Source organism: Spermophilus citellus (assembly GCF_964194105.1).
Source record: "Spermophilus citellus genome assembly, chromosome: 2".
NCBI classification, from domain to species: domain Eukaryota; kingdom Metazoa; phylum Chordata; class Mammalia; order Rodentia; family Sciuridae; genus Spermophilus; species Spermophilus citellus.
In genome coordinates this window covers 228712654-228727105 of record NC_138183.1, presented here as the reverse complement: position 1 = coordinate 228727105, position 14452 = coordinate 228712654, and the positions used below count along the sequence as shown (strand labels likewise).

Genomic DNA, 14452 nt, shown 5'->3' with positions numbered 1-14452 from the left:
AAAACCCCAAGTTTCCTTTAAATTACTCATATGACTTATTCTAACAGAGACACTGTTAGACACATTTTCATTCATAGTACCACATAGGCAAATTAAAGAAAACAGAACTCATGCTCAAGCCAATAATGGCAGCATTTAGCTGTAGGCAAGTGTACAAAATAATATGGTAAATAAACTCTCTTCACAGTTGGCAAAATAGGAGATCTCCTATTAAAATACAGCTCAAGTTTCTTCTGTGACTTCTTCTATGGCTTCTACAGTTTTTCCTCTTTCCAATGTGAATTCATTTTGCTCTATAAAGGTGTTCAAAACTTCCAAGATTCCTCAAAATAGAGCAACCACAGCAAGAAGTTATTTACAAATAAGAAGAGGAAAGTTCTTGGAAAATGTTGGACTCTAAGAGGAAAATATATGCCTATAAAACCATAATTAAAAAGGGAAAAATTTTAAAAAGACCCAATCCATATCAGAAAGTTGATGGGCTCTTAATAGGCGAGTAAGAGGAAGGCAGGACATTCAGGACAAATGTTCATCTTTCCAGACTGAAGTCACAGAAAGCAAGTACCATTTCCAGCCCCCAAATGGTCTTCTGGTAGGCCCTTACAAGACATATTTCTGGAAACTAATGATTATGTTCTTTTACTGACATTAGATGCTTTAAAATAAGATTAATGCTATTAAACCAAGAAACAGATGGTGTAATATTGTGAATCTAGACAGTTGTGGAAAGCTTCTCAAAAAAGTAATGATTAGAAATAAAAATTCCAGCCAAAATATTAGTCTGGATATTCCAAAGACACCAAAAGTCATTCATTGATGGCTGAGAAGTTTGCCAACACAAAAACTTTTCATATCATTTTAATTCCAATGTTAAAAAATGTTTATATTTTCTGTAAAATTAAGAAATTTATATTCAGGTTTAAAATACATTTAGACAGTTTTAATTTGTATTTCACTGGCTATTGGATAGATCTCAGCGAACATTAAGCTTTTTTTAACCCATTAACTGAAAACACTTTATGACAATTTTTATAATTGTCCTACAATATGTATATTCTATAATTGCACCTAGGTGTAATCAAATTCTTATAAAGTATCAGGTTCCATGTCCACTAGCTAGTCCAATAACTTGTATAGTCGCAACTGAAGTCAAGAACATAAATGAGTCTTCAAAAGAAACAGGTTTCTGCTAGAAATAACCTTGCAATTTTAGCTCCTTACAACTCAAAGAAAGCAATCTATAATTCAAAAAGCATATTGAAAAGTGGCTGTCCCAATCGATTTCTCTGGTAACCAATTTGGGAGTTTAATATAAGCCTTCAAGCATCCTGGGGTATACTTTTGTGATGTCAGTGAACAAAAATACTATGAGAAAAAGAGCAATCTAAAACTGAAATGTGTGGATTATTTCTGATGGAATGAGTAATTCAATAACAGAATGTCTTCTAGTGACAAGTATCTGAACAATTAAAATAATCAAGAGTGGTCCTAGGGGTTTTATTAGAAAGTAACAATGAAGAGCCCTTAGCAAGGTCTTGTGCCTGATTCCCTTTACCTTAGAGCAAGAAGGGTGAGAAAGGTAACTTCCCTGCACCACCATCAACTTCTACTGCTGCACATTTGCTAAGTGCATAGAAGAGTCGCAAAATAATAGCAAAAGATGACCTCCAAGTTTTACATCTGGGAAAGTAAATGTAGAGCAGAGACCATTCTTCCCTGTGTTTGATGCATATGTTTAGATGACATTTCTCAGGCTCCTCGGTGGCTAAACATGAAGATGCAACTAAGTGTTTGACAAAGGAATGTGAGCAGCAACGAAGGGCCCTGGGTCCTCAGCCTTGCAGTGGAATACTGCTCCCAAGCTCCCATCTCCTGCCCCTGCATTTATAAAGGTGACCTGATTCAGAGAAGGACATGCAGAAGAGGACATTTTCCCAAGGGGTAGTGGAAATCCAGAGAGAAAGAAACTGGGTCCTTGATGATGCCACCTGGTTACTTTAAGAGCCTCTACAGACTGTCAAATGAGAGAAATAAACTTCTACTTCCCATTAAATTATTATTGGGATTCTCTGTGATAGCAGCCTGACCTGACCTTAACTAATACAAAAGGTTCACAGTACCTTAGAAATAATGATAATAAGAAACATGGCCAGCTCAGACTAACAGAGATAAGAAATTGTCTGTTCCTTCTAATTCGTGGTCCCTTGGTGGTACTGTTCTATAGCCTTGCATACAGCATTAAACAAAAATAGTTTCCACATAAAAACACAAGTGTTCTATGGGTTTAAAAAGAAATATACACATTAGAGATACATAAAAGTGAGAGGGATCAATTAAACTACTTCAATTCTAAATTTTCCCAAACCTGAGAAAAATACAAAAGCACATGGGTATAAAAAGGACAAATTACAAAATCCAGGCTGTGTTGAAATGAATTCCCTGTGCAGTACCTCCTCTGCTTGCTTCTCTGTTCTCTTAACAGTGGGCTTTGGCTTCCCCTCAGCAGCGAGAGGCTTGTCCACAGAAGGAATGAAAGAACAAACACTGGTGCTCACATCCTCTTCCACTTGTCCCGGAAGCAGCAAGAAATCTGTTGGATACAAAGGTTTCAATTGATCCTCTGCCAAGTCCATAATTTACCTAAGTCATCTAAAAATCTTAGAATAGTCAAAAAAGTGAGTTAGACATGCCCATGCAAAACAGGCCCATTTCATTTGAGAAACTGACTCCAGGGATACCCTTTCTGTAAAATAGGATGCTGATGCATTTATTTTTATCTTACTGTTGCAAAGTTACAATCCATCCAAAGGGTTTGGCAGAAATGCTGGTTCTGGAGCACCTTGACTGTGCCTTGCACTCCTAGCCCAATTTCTACTTCTACAGGAAAACAAGGAAGATGCTACTTTTGTCTCATTTTCCCATATTTTCCTTAGGGGTGAAGAAAAAGAAAATAGAATGTTGATTTCATCCTGTAACAATACAGCAATATTTCAAATATATATATATATATATATATATATATATATATATATATATATATATATATATTATAAAACAATGATGCTAGAAGGGAAATACTTTAACTTTCAGCAGAAAAATGAAGTACTCTATCATATTCAAAATGCATGGTCTCATTTTCAACACTCGCAAACAACAACCTGTTTCCTGCTTGCTCAGCCCAAACACAAGAATTCAATAACCAATCTTGGTTTTCTGGCCAATTCATTATAAATGGATATGTTCCCTTATCTTCACATAGTTCATGAATACATCACAGACAACCAGTGATATTCCACAGCCTTCTTGAAGGAAGACAAACAAATCGAAGCACAACAGGTTTCTTCCTCAGTCTGAATTTCCATCAGGCCAGAGGGGCTAGCCAGAGCTAGCCAGGAATTTGCAGCTGGCTCAGGATTCTGCTGCTTGCTACTAGAGGATGATCCTAATGAAGCTGTTAATTAAGTCCTCAGTGGAACTGATTAATTACCAACAGGCTTGCCTTGGCTGTTGCCAATGGCAGCACATATAAGGAGATAACTGAGCAGGTACTGATCCTCAAAAACTGAAATTAATATTTGAAATGCATCTCTCACCACAGTAGATATCACCCTCACAAAAATATCCTCATAAATTCTTGGGACATAGTCTGGAAACTGAGAATTGCAGTGGGGAGATGGTGACAAGGGTAGCTCTGCTATGATCAGTTTTTGAAATCTTAGAATATGATCTCACTCATTAGCAGAAATAAAAACAATGATACCAGCCAACACTTACATGCCCAGAACTTTATATGCATTAACACAGCTAATCCTCCCAATTGCTCTGTTATTTCCTGTGTTGCAATCAATGAGCTCTGAGCACTGAATAACCTTGCTCGAGATTCCACAGCAACAAAGAGCAGAGCCAAGCAGTCTATCCACGAGCTCATATTTTAGCCCATGATGTCAATCATGAACTTCTAAAAATAAGCATTTTCATTACATGTTTTATTTAACTTGATCAAATTATACACTTAAACTCAGGGTCAAGAAATGTCACTACTGTAGCACATTATCTTGGTTATATAGCAGAGTATACACAGAGAAGTAACGTTTAAATCCAATATGGCTGGCTGACAGAGTGGCACTATAATGAACCTGTTTATGAGTTCAAAGCTAAATTCCCTCACTGAGCTCCTTGTGGAGTGGCCTAGGACTGATCCAAGCCTGGCTAGGGCCTGCCACAACAAGACAAGAAAGAGAAAGTTCAGATCTCTTAATGTGAAAACCAATATCTCCTGGACCCATTAGCTGCCAGTGCAGCATCAGTTCAAATGTGAAATCAAAATCAATCGTGCTTCCAAGGCTATTTAAGATCATTGTTCTGAATGACAAACAGTGCTGTGAGGAGGACACGGCTGTACTCGCTTTACTAAAACTCTTCACTTCCCCAATCTATTTGCAAAGAAGGTAGGATTTTCAACAAAATTTGTTTCACAACAGTTCTACTACCATGGGAACAATTCTTTCAAAACAACAAGACTGTATGCTCCACATGTTAAATTCCTGTCATTTGTTTCTTCAGTGTAAAGGGAAATGCACCAATGCATATCTATTGGTGCCTAACACAGTACCTTCTGCGTAGTGAATTCACAACCAATACCTGGAGACAGGAGATGAATTCCCTATGGGTCAGCTTATAAACTGAACAGAAAGGATCAAGAGTCGACCTGCCAATAGGATTTTGTAGATTTTCCCTCAAAAATGAAAGATTATTACAGGATAATTCTTTCACATTTAAAATCAGTCAGAATAATCAAGAACAAAATTGAATGTCTCTAACTCTGAAGATGACAGATTTACAAAAGGGTAAAATGACATGAACAAAAACAGCCCAGCAGGGTACATGTTACGAAGAAAGCTGCAGTCTTATAGCCATTTTACAATTGTAGGTATGTTATTTATGCACAAGCCCATATTCTCTCAGGAGCAAAGATTATTGTATTCACTGATGGTAGTGAATAGGATTTCTGAAATTCCTTGTAAAACTTTCTAAAACTGAAGTGTTTTAAGAGACTTAACCCAATCCTAACTATTATCTCTAAAACATCCAAAGCCTCATTTTTATCCTAACTATATGTCACTGTGTTGGCTGATATGAGCCACAGGGCAACTTCCAGAAATGAATGGCAAGACTGATTGGAACATTTTAATCTCATCTTAAGAATGAAGAATTTGGTGGGCAGACTGAAGAATTTCTAATATTTATGAACTATCTATTCATGTCATTTGTCTATTGATTTTAGTCAATGATCAGCAAGTCAAAGGTTATTATCCATGTAATCTGATATATTAAAAAGTCACCAATCTAATTCAGACTACAATAACATTTAATCTGCCCAGCATATTTATAAAATTAACCAATCTGTTCATTTGCTACTAATGTTAACTTTTCATCACTATGACAAACATCTGAGGAAAACTACTTTGAGGAGGAAAGATTTATTCTGGCTCCTGGTTCCAGAGGTTTCAGGGCCTGGTCAGTTCTGCTTTGGACCCAAAGTGAGGCAGAACATCATGGCAAAAGGCCCTAGCAGAGAAAATCTGCCCAACTGATGGCAGCCAGGAAGCAGAGAAGAGAACAAAAGAAGGGCTGGCGATAAAACATAGTCCTCAAGGGTACACCCCATGGCCTGCTTCCCCCAACATGCCCACCTGCCTACAGCTTCTACCCCATCCCAGCAGTCCATTGAGCTATCTGAAGATTGATTAATCCACTGATGAAGTCAGAGCCCTCAGGATCCCATCAATTCGCTAAAATTGCACACTGAGCATTGTTGCAATATATGAATATATCAATATATGCATCTTTGGGGGACACTTCATATCCAAACTGCAACAGTTACCATGTAAAATAGCTGATAGTTCCTGAAAGTTCAGACTTCTACATCCAAAAGGAATATGTTTAAGAAATGCATTAGCCATCCCTCAACACATAGCTTCCAGCTAGGAAAGTCTACTTCAGTGGTTCTTAAAAATTATTTAAGATCCCAAAGAGCTTTTGTATATATGGGTTATATATACACATATATTCTAAATCTATATTTAATCAGAATACTACTTTAAAGCTCACAAACATTCCAATACTATTTAATGAATCATTAAAATTAATCCTATTTACATATACAAATATTTTCATGAAAAACATATTTTCCCAAAACAAAGAAAATAGTGACAAGTGTTATTTTTTTTTCAAATCTATTTAATGTTTGGCTTAAGGAAGAAAGCTGAATTCTATATTTGTTTCTTCAATTTTTAAAATATCCTGTTTCAGTTAAAGTAAATGAAGATCTACTCTTACACTGATAAGTAGTTGGAAAGGGAAAATTTATCTTGTCTTTTTTATATGATTATGAATATTTTTCATTACTACACCAGAAGGTGACAAATGATAGGGTTTTTTTTAAAGGTTAGTTTTGGCAAAAAAATCTGAAACCATATTGTTAAATTTTTCACATTGGTCATTAAAATCCATTGGTCTATCTCACAAGTTGATGGTTATTTCCTCTATGCAAAATTTTGTAACACCATGAATTGCTTACTTGGAAAATATTGATTCACTGTGTTATGCAGATCTTCTAAATGTTGACATACTTCATTATGCAGAATAAAAACCACATTAGTTTATATCAGCATTTTTACCAAAAAAGCTTTCAAATATTGAGAAGCCATCAAGCTCACAGTACTGGATATAAGTTTTCTAAAATTTTAATTTCACTTGATCTATTGCCAATTTTGTCATTAGCAATGAATACTATCAGTTGCTGTCCTTGAAGAGACAGACTCACATCACTCATTTTGCAGAACTATAGTTTGTGTGTCAGTCATTCTTTCAAGTAAAAATGGTGATTCATGAAAGGGAAAAACTAGTTTAGCATACCACTTAATCACTTGTATTTTTCTATAAGACAACCAGTGTATCTCCATATGCAGCAGAAGTGCTTTGTAGGAATTTGCTATTTCGGCACATAAATCATTACAAATCATCTCAGGCTTTCAGAGAACCAAGGTTTAGAAAAAAGAGGAATTTTTACTACTTCATCAAGGGAATTTTCAATGGAAATTGGCATTTGTTTTGACTATAAATTTATAACAAATTATTTATAACTACTAGTATGTTTTGGTGCAACTATCTTAATTGACACTAAGGTACCAGCTTCTCCACCAATCAGTGCTTTTGCAACATCAGTGCAACTATCAACACACTTGACCTATAGATCTCAGGGTTTCCCAACAGTTCCCACATTGCAAGGCAAGTTTCCCAATAGCAAGATAATAGATTTAAATCTAAATAATTTCACTACATTAAATATAAGTGAACTAACACATTCTGATTAAATATAGATTTAGAATATATGTGTCTATGTGTATATGTATATATGTGTGTTTACATAAATGTATTCATAGAAACCTTATGCTGCTTATAAGCAACCTAAAACACACTTTGCAAAGAAAAAAAAAGATGCAGAACAAAGGAAAGTAGAAGTGCAGAAGAAAATTACTGCTCATCCAAGTAGAAGTTAGGGAAAAATAGGGAAGACTTACTTCATGAATGGGGCATTTGACAGCAATAGTAAATCATAACCATCTATCGTACAAGTGCAAAGATAAATGTATGCAGGAGTTAGAATAATAAAAATCAAAGTATGAACTTTCTAACTTACTGGCAGAGCTGATTTTGAAAACTGGGCTTGTCCACAGTTAAAATTGGGCTTCTGTTAGCAGGCCTTCCTTTCAAGCCTAGACATTTGATTACTCCCCACTAAGAGAAGGTCTGCACAAGCTGGCACCCAGGTGTAGCTTCATACCCCCACATTCCATAAATGGGAACTCCAAGAGAAACACCCCCAGACTCCCATCTAGAGATGATTCCCTGCTGTAACTGCACCTTAGAATCACTTGGGGAGCTTTCCAAATGCTGATGCCTGGAATAGACATCAGACCACTAAGGCAGATTCTCCAATACAGGACCAGCCATCAAAGAATGGTCTCTAACATGAAAGAATGAAAGGCCATGAAAGAATGATCTCTAATAGTTCTAAATAAAAAAATAAAATGTCTAAATTTTAAGTTGGCTGAAATGTGCCCTTTTCTCCTAGCTTAGGACCTCTACACATGCTGCTGCTACACTTTCCTCTCTCTCCTACCCTCACCTACCCATGTATCTAGTTCATGGTTACTCATCCTTTGGATCTTAGGCTTTCAGAGAGCTTTTTCTGATACCTTAGACAAACTAAAGTTCCCCTGCCCTATGCTTTCATGAGATCTAGAACAATCTATAATCATATATTTGTGATTACATGATAAGTGCCTAATTCTTCCAATGAGTTGTGAATTATAAGGACGGGAATCTGTTATCTTTCATTCTTCATTATGTTCCGGACCAGCTGTACTTCTAATATTTGTTGAATAAGAATCCTGGTCATTCATAGGTTGCCCAAAATTGGTTAAAGTTGCAGATAACTAAGGAATTTTTTAAAATTGTATGTACTCACCCTTTATTGACTAAAAATGATTAGACGTACTAGAGAACTTAAAAATAAAAAATTACTGCCAATGACTGAGCAGTAATCAGTGCCTGTTTCATTCAACACAATTAGCCACCATATAAATCCACCCACTGGCCAAGAGACCTATAGAAGAAAGCATGATTTTAACAACTAGACCTCAAAAAAATAATCTCTTGAGCCATCTGCACTCAGCCCGGAAAAGAGGTAGGATCAACTACGGAGGAAAAATAATCATAATCATAACAATAAACAGAAGAGTCTTCCTACTTCAATGGCCTCAGCATAACAACTAACAGCTATTCCAAATTATAATTTTGCTGGAGAACAGTTTGAGCTATTGTCTCTGAGGCATGACAGTCACCAGGCTAACTACCTTACCTTAAATTTGAAGGAGAAAAACTGGTTAACTTGATGTCAAATAAACACAGGGCACCTAGCATCCTGGCAAATGTCACCCTCAGACAACTGCTCAATACCACTGCACAAAGTTGGTTCCTCTGAAAAACTGTCTCCACTCTCTCCACCTGGGCTGCCAAAATGCTAATCCAAATATTGAGAAAGAATCTCGATCCTGAATCTTAGAGAATATTTATGAGAATGAATAAGGTGAACAAATAAAATCAATGGTAGAAAAACAATATGCAACTCACTTTCTTGTTGCCCCAGGCAAGTCTGTTGCTTAAACAATAACAACAGAATCTAATCAGTAAACTTCCCAGCTGCCAAAATTATACAAGCAACTTGCCTATTTAAAATGTCACATTTCCCATCTGATATAAATATTTGCCTTCTGCTCACATTCCTGAAGTGTAATACAAATTAGGCCCAAACTAAAATTCACCTTGGCACAAACTATTTAATTTCTTTTTTCCTTTCAAGTGACCCAGATTGTATGAAAATTGTGATGCCCTGGTAGTCTTTTGGGTAATTAGAATAAATCACTGAAGCCTGGATCGATTTTCAGCAGGGGCTTTGTACATTATTTTACATGTGGGAGGATCTTGACCAGTTCGTTCAAGTCCACTGAGATTTGGTTTAGCTTCAGTAACCTTTATATACAAATGCAAGACTGCCTGTTATCTGCTTTCTGGAAAAATCATACTAGTGAGATGTTTATATTTCATTTTATGAATAAAGGAATAAATCTGGTAATTAAAAATGCAACTTGAAAATGTGTAAAGAAAAAGATGCAACAATAAAAGGAAAAGGTTAAAAGGCTAATTTAAAAGATTAAATCGGAATTGCTGGCTATATTGGTTTATGTCAATATACAGACCTTATCTTTGCTAAATTTTGATAAGTTTAAACCACCACAAAAATGTGCAAAGTAGACACATCTGTGTTCTTCTATAAAATTGATTTTACATAGCAAATGTATTACAGGCAGATTAGAACTGTCTTCAAGTGTCATCTTCAAACTAACCACATGCAATTGCATGGAGTGTGAGTTCTGAATGCAGATCACCAGATGTCACTGCAGAGCTTCTGAATTAGACTCTTAGGAGCAAGACCTAGGAATCTGCGTTTCTTACCATGCTTCCTTCTCCTAGTCACCCCAAACCCAAAACAGTGTGCTTGCTCTAAGCACTGCTTCCTAACAGTGCTTACCTCTCCCTTCTAGTCCAGCGGGAGCCCCCATACTTCCCACAGCAATTCAGAGCCATCCAGGGTATAGAGCTGGAGAAGCCTCCGTGGAAGATGTGATTCCTTTAGATCTCTGACCGCACTTAAATCAAATAAATAACTTAAAATCAGAGTCTACTGGTTAATACAATGCCTGAGAACCAATCTTTGGTGGAGTAGTGTGATGTTTGGAAGTGGAATAAAAGTGCTGATTGCTTCTAATTACCAAAGTCTCACCAATTCAAACACCCAAAGCCAGAGTGAAGAACTGACAACCAATTTACAGACAGTCCATTCCCAAGCCAATTCTACCCAGTCACTTTAACTCCCAATTGAGTATTTAAAAAACCACCCTTCTGGGCTGGGGTTGTGGATTCTCAGCACCACATATAAATAAATGAATAAAATAAAGATCCATCAACAACTAAAAAAAAATTTTTAAACCCCACCCTTCCCCCAACAATGACCACAATCCACCCAAAGACTGTAAACATCAGTTAAGTCAACTGACCTGTCCTTAAAGTTTAACCTTGACTTTTGAGACATTCTTGCATATTACATGAGAAATGAATGTTTTCACAAAAAAAAACCTAATTTTGAATATATTTCAAAGATCCTTTGATCAACAAAGGATACCTATGCTTACCCAGAGATATTACCAGGGAAAGGAAAAACCCATCATGCATATAAACATCAATGGCCTAGCATGAAGCCCCTTCCAGTCCAGCCCGTTGCAAAAATGCCCACAAAAAAAACATTTGCAACATGTCTGTATCTTCAGTAATTTACATATTTAATGGAGAGTTTTTAAAAACAAAAATTTGGATTTTCTTTTAGTTTATTTTTATGATCATTTCTGATACATTTATGATCTTTATGAGCCATCATTATTTCTTATTCTCAAAAATAATCTCTATTTACAACACTGTGTTTCTGAGAAATACGGAGATGACTTTATGACTTATCTCTACTTGAAATAATCACTCAAGAATCAATCATGTGGTAAATTGTAGGGACAGAGGGCAGCTTCATTTCACTTAAGACCAAAGGTTTACAATCCTCCAAAGGCTTTGATCCAGCTGGAGAAACATTTGTTTTAGAAACAGAAATTTCCACAACTTCAGTTTTTCCTGTTTCATAGGAGGTAGAGGTAAGGATTGTTTAAAAAAAAAAAAAAAGAAAGAAAGAAAGAAAGCTGTCTAAAGCCTTACTTGTACTTTTTTACTTGTAAAGTAGTTAGCAGTATGAAAAAGAAATAGAAAGCATACCCTTGCTCATTTGGGGCTCAATCTCTTCATCCATATCAAAATCTTCTAAATCTAGGAAGTTGTCTACCTAGAAAAGGATTAACATTATTTTATGCATATTAGACTTGAAGAAAAAAAATGCCATGAAGTCAATGAATCCACTTCCACAACACTCAACTGAGCAGCAGAAACTACTTTTCTCATCAATTCTGACTTCCAGCTCAAACCCTTTGTGTTCATGTGCTTTCCCATCTGAAAAAAAGCAGTAAATTTGGATGCTGGCCTGGATTTTGCAAGCATCATAGTCAGCTCTCTATGCTGAAAGGGAAAAAAAAGAGGTTGGGAGTTTTTGAAAAAAGACCTTGTCCCACATCCTCTCCCAGGATTTATACTACCACCAAGATAGTCCTAAACAGGGTTTCTGTTTTTTGTTTTTGTTGTATTGCTTCTTGAGCAAATGGTGGTGGTGAGGATCCGGCTATTAACATAACAGTCGACTTCCTTTTAATGTTGAAGAGCCAGAGAGAAGAAAGAAAGCAGGAGAGAAAAGTTCATTCCAAACAAAATCATCCTGCCCCAGGTAAATCACAAGAGAGGTGAGCAGGGCAAAAAAGCAAATGTGCTCTCTTTCAAACAATTAAAACTGAAAATTACTTCAAAGGGAAAAAGCAGAGCAAGTGACCTTTACAGACACAATAGCAGCATTTCAATGAAAAACTATTCCACCTGGAATACTGCTTTCCACTGCAAGCTGACAATGAGACATTTTATATTAGCAAAATGGTAACATTTCAGACATGAACTAATTCATCTCAGGGGAATATCAAGGAGTGTAAATAAGAAGATGATTTCACCAGTGGTACAAATGACAAGTAGTAAAAGCATAAGGTCGCAATGCATTTTTGTGCTCATGACCTAAACATGGGCCTAACAAAATACTTTAAAATTACAAACTTAGACTTCAGAATTGCAATTCAAAAGCAGGCTGACTTTCTCCTCCTAGTTCTACTTGTAATAGCAGACACGGCTACTCCATAGGAATTTAAAATGGTAACTTCCATTGCTTATGAGAATATGAATGTGTTTATTACATGGCATCCAAAAGTATCTGCCATATGATGGTTTTAGTAGTAAAATTTGAATATCTATCATATTATGTTGTCATTTTTCTTAATGGTATATGCTAAAGGAGATTGAGGACACTTTACTCTCTCAAAGCACCCCCTCTATTTGTTAAGCTTTAAGGAAAAAAGATCCAGAACCAAGCCAAGCAAGAATAGTTTAAGATATTCAAATACCAGTTAAAACACACACACACACACACAGAGAGAGAGAGAGAGAGAGAGAGAGAGAGAGAAAGAAAGAAAGAAAAGAGAGACACTAGCAAGGAAAAATGTGCTGAAACCTCCGACTTTGTATAAAAGAAAGCAAACAAGTCTTATGATGTTTGTTTGTTTGTTATGGGTTTTTTACCATGCAAGAAAATTGAATTGTGCCTTACCTTGATCTTTCCTGCCCTGTTCAGATCACCTTGAAGGGAACTGCTGACTTTTTGACCTTCATCCATCACTATCTGAAAATACAGTGAGGACATATTGATGGGAACATGAAACAACTAAAAATAAAGAAGCTGATCTTCTGCGATTTGTTAATTACTTATTCATGAAAGACTATTCTCTAAGCCATGGAAGTAATCAGGGAGCAGGTTTTAAGAGGTGTGACTTCTACTCCTGTCCTCTACAGCCTCATCTACAAGGTAACCTACAGACCAGTTAGCCCAGTATTTTCATGTGTGAAACAGAACACTCCCCACCTCCTATTCCTTCCAAGGAATCTGTGATGGACAAATCAGAGAATGCAATACAATATCTTCAAGTTACCAGAAAACAAGGCCATCTAGCAATTCTTTGCTTTTCACATGCTGATCAAAGAATCAATATATATTATAGACCCAATAACCAATAATTGCCAGTAAAGCATGAATCCTCTAAGAAAAAACAGTTCCTATCTCACAATCATCACTGAAAGCAAATTCTGGAAATAAGGAACCATGGGCCTCTGCTGTTTATTAACACATTGCTAACTCGGAGATTTTTGTTCCCTTGTGTAATCTCTTATATAATTACATAATATCTTATATAGTTCTATCTATAATATCACAAAGAAGACATGATAAGGCAGAAATAGAAACTAAATGGCTTAAAAAGTAGGACAATGTCTGCCATTATTCCTTGATGATGTAAAAACAAAGCCAAGGAGAATATGAAGAGTCTCTAAAGTCTTGAAGATTAGGAAGGGAACACCCAATATTTACTGCAGAAGCCAGAACACTTTCTACTTTAAGTTAGCAAGAGATGGCTCTAGGGCAGGTAAAAGAAAGCCCCAATCTACACAAAGAAATAGAGCAAGAAACTTTCCTTGCTATAAATAATAAATAATTTCCTTGATATAAATAATTTCAAGAATTTGTAGATGGCATATCCAACAAGGTTTTTAATACAGTTGGGATAAGCAAATTACTGTCATAAATGACAACTGCTAAAATACTGAAATGTAATCGTGATTTTCAATAAAATGCCCCAATGTCACTCCTAGAACTAGAAGTTACCAATCGAGTGACTGTCCAGTGTTTCTCATGGCTTCATTTTTAATTTATGAAGAATACCCTGGTTCTCAGATTGTTTCCAAAATGTGCTACAGTATTACCTGTTCTTCTTCCGAACACTGTGATGAAGTCTGATGAAATACAGTTGTATTTCTAAGATGGTGGTTATTTGGTTCATTTTTATGAGTAAATTTTACTGAGGTAAATATTTTTCCAGAAGCGTCAGTTCCAAGTGCACCTCTTTTGGTCACATTATCTTCTGAAATGATAAGTAGTATAGTATTAGAATGTATCCACCACATCTAATTCTGTTTATTTTGTGTTCACTTTTCCCTCCTCCAAAAAGAATACTTTTCAAAGAACTGTACAAGCAATGCTTGAGGCATTAAGCCCTCTTAATTATCAAAAGTTATTTCTAAAAATGCACAG

The 14452-nt window shown here is 36.0% G+C and overlaps 1 protein-coding gene across 3 annotated transcripts in view; it reads right to left on the bottom strand.

Annotated features, from left to right (window-relative positions):
* The window catches only part of IFTAP (intraflagellar transport associated protein), a 73127-nt gene that overhangs the window by 3940 nt on the left and 54735 nt on the right, over positions 1 to 14452 (bottom strand). For all 3 annotated transcript variants that reach the window (XM_081282683.1, XM_081282684.1, XM_081282685.1), the window contains exons 3-6: positions 14125 to 14282; positions 12920 to 12991; positions 11440 to 11506; positions 2451 to 2590 (exon numbers count right to left, since the gene is read on the bottom strand). In XM_081282683.1, coding sequence (XP_081138809.1) covers positions 2451 to 2590; positions 11440 to 11506; positions 12920 to 12991; positions 14125 to 14282 — 437 coding nt within the window. The remainder of the gene's footprint in view (positions 1 to 2450; positions 2591 to 11439; positions 11507 to 12919; positions 12992 to 14124; positions 14283 to 14452) is intronic.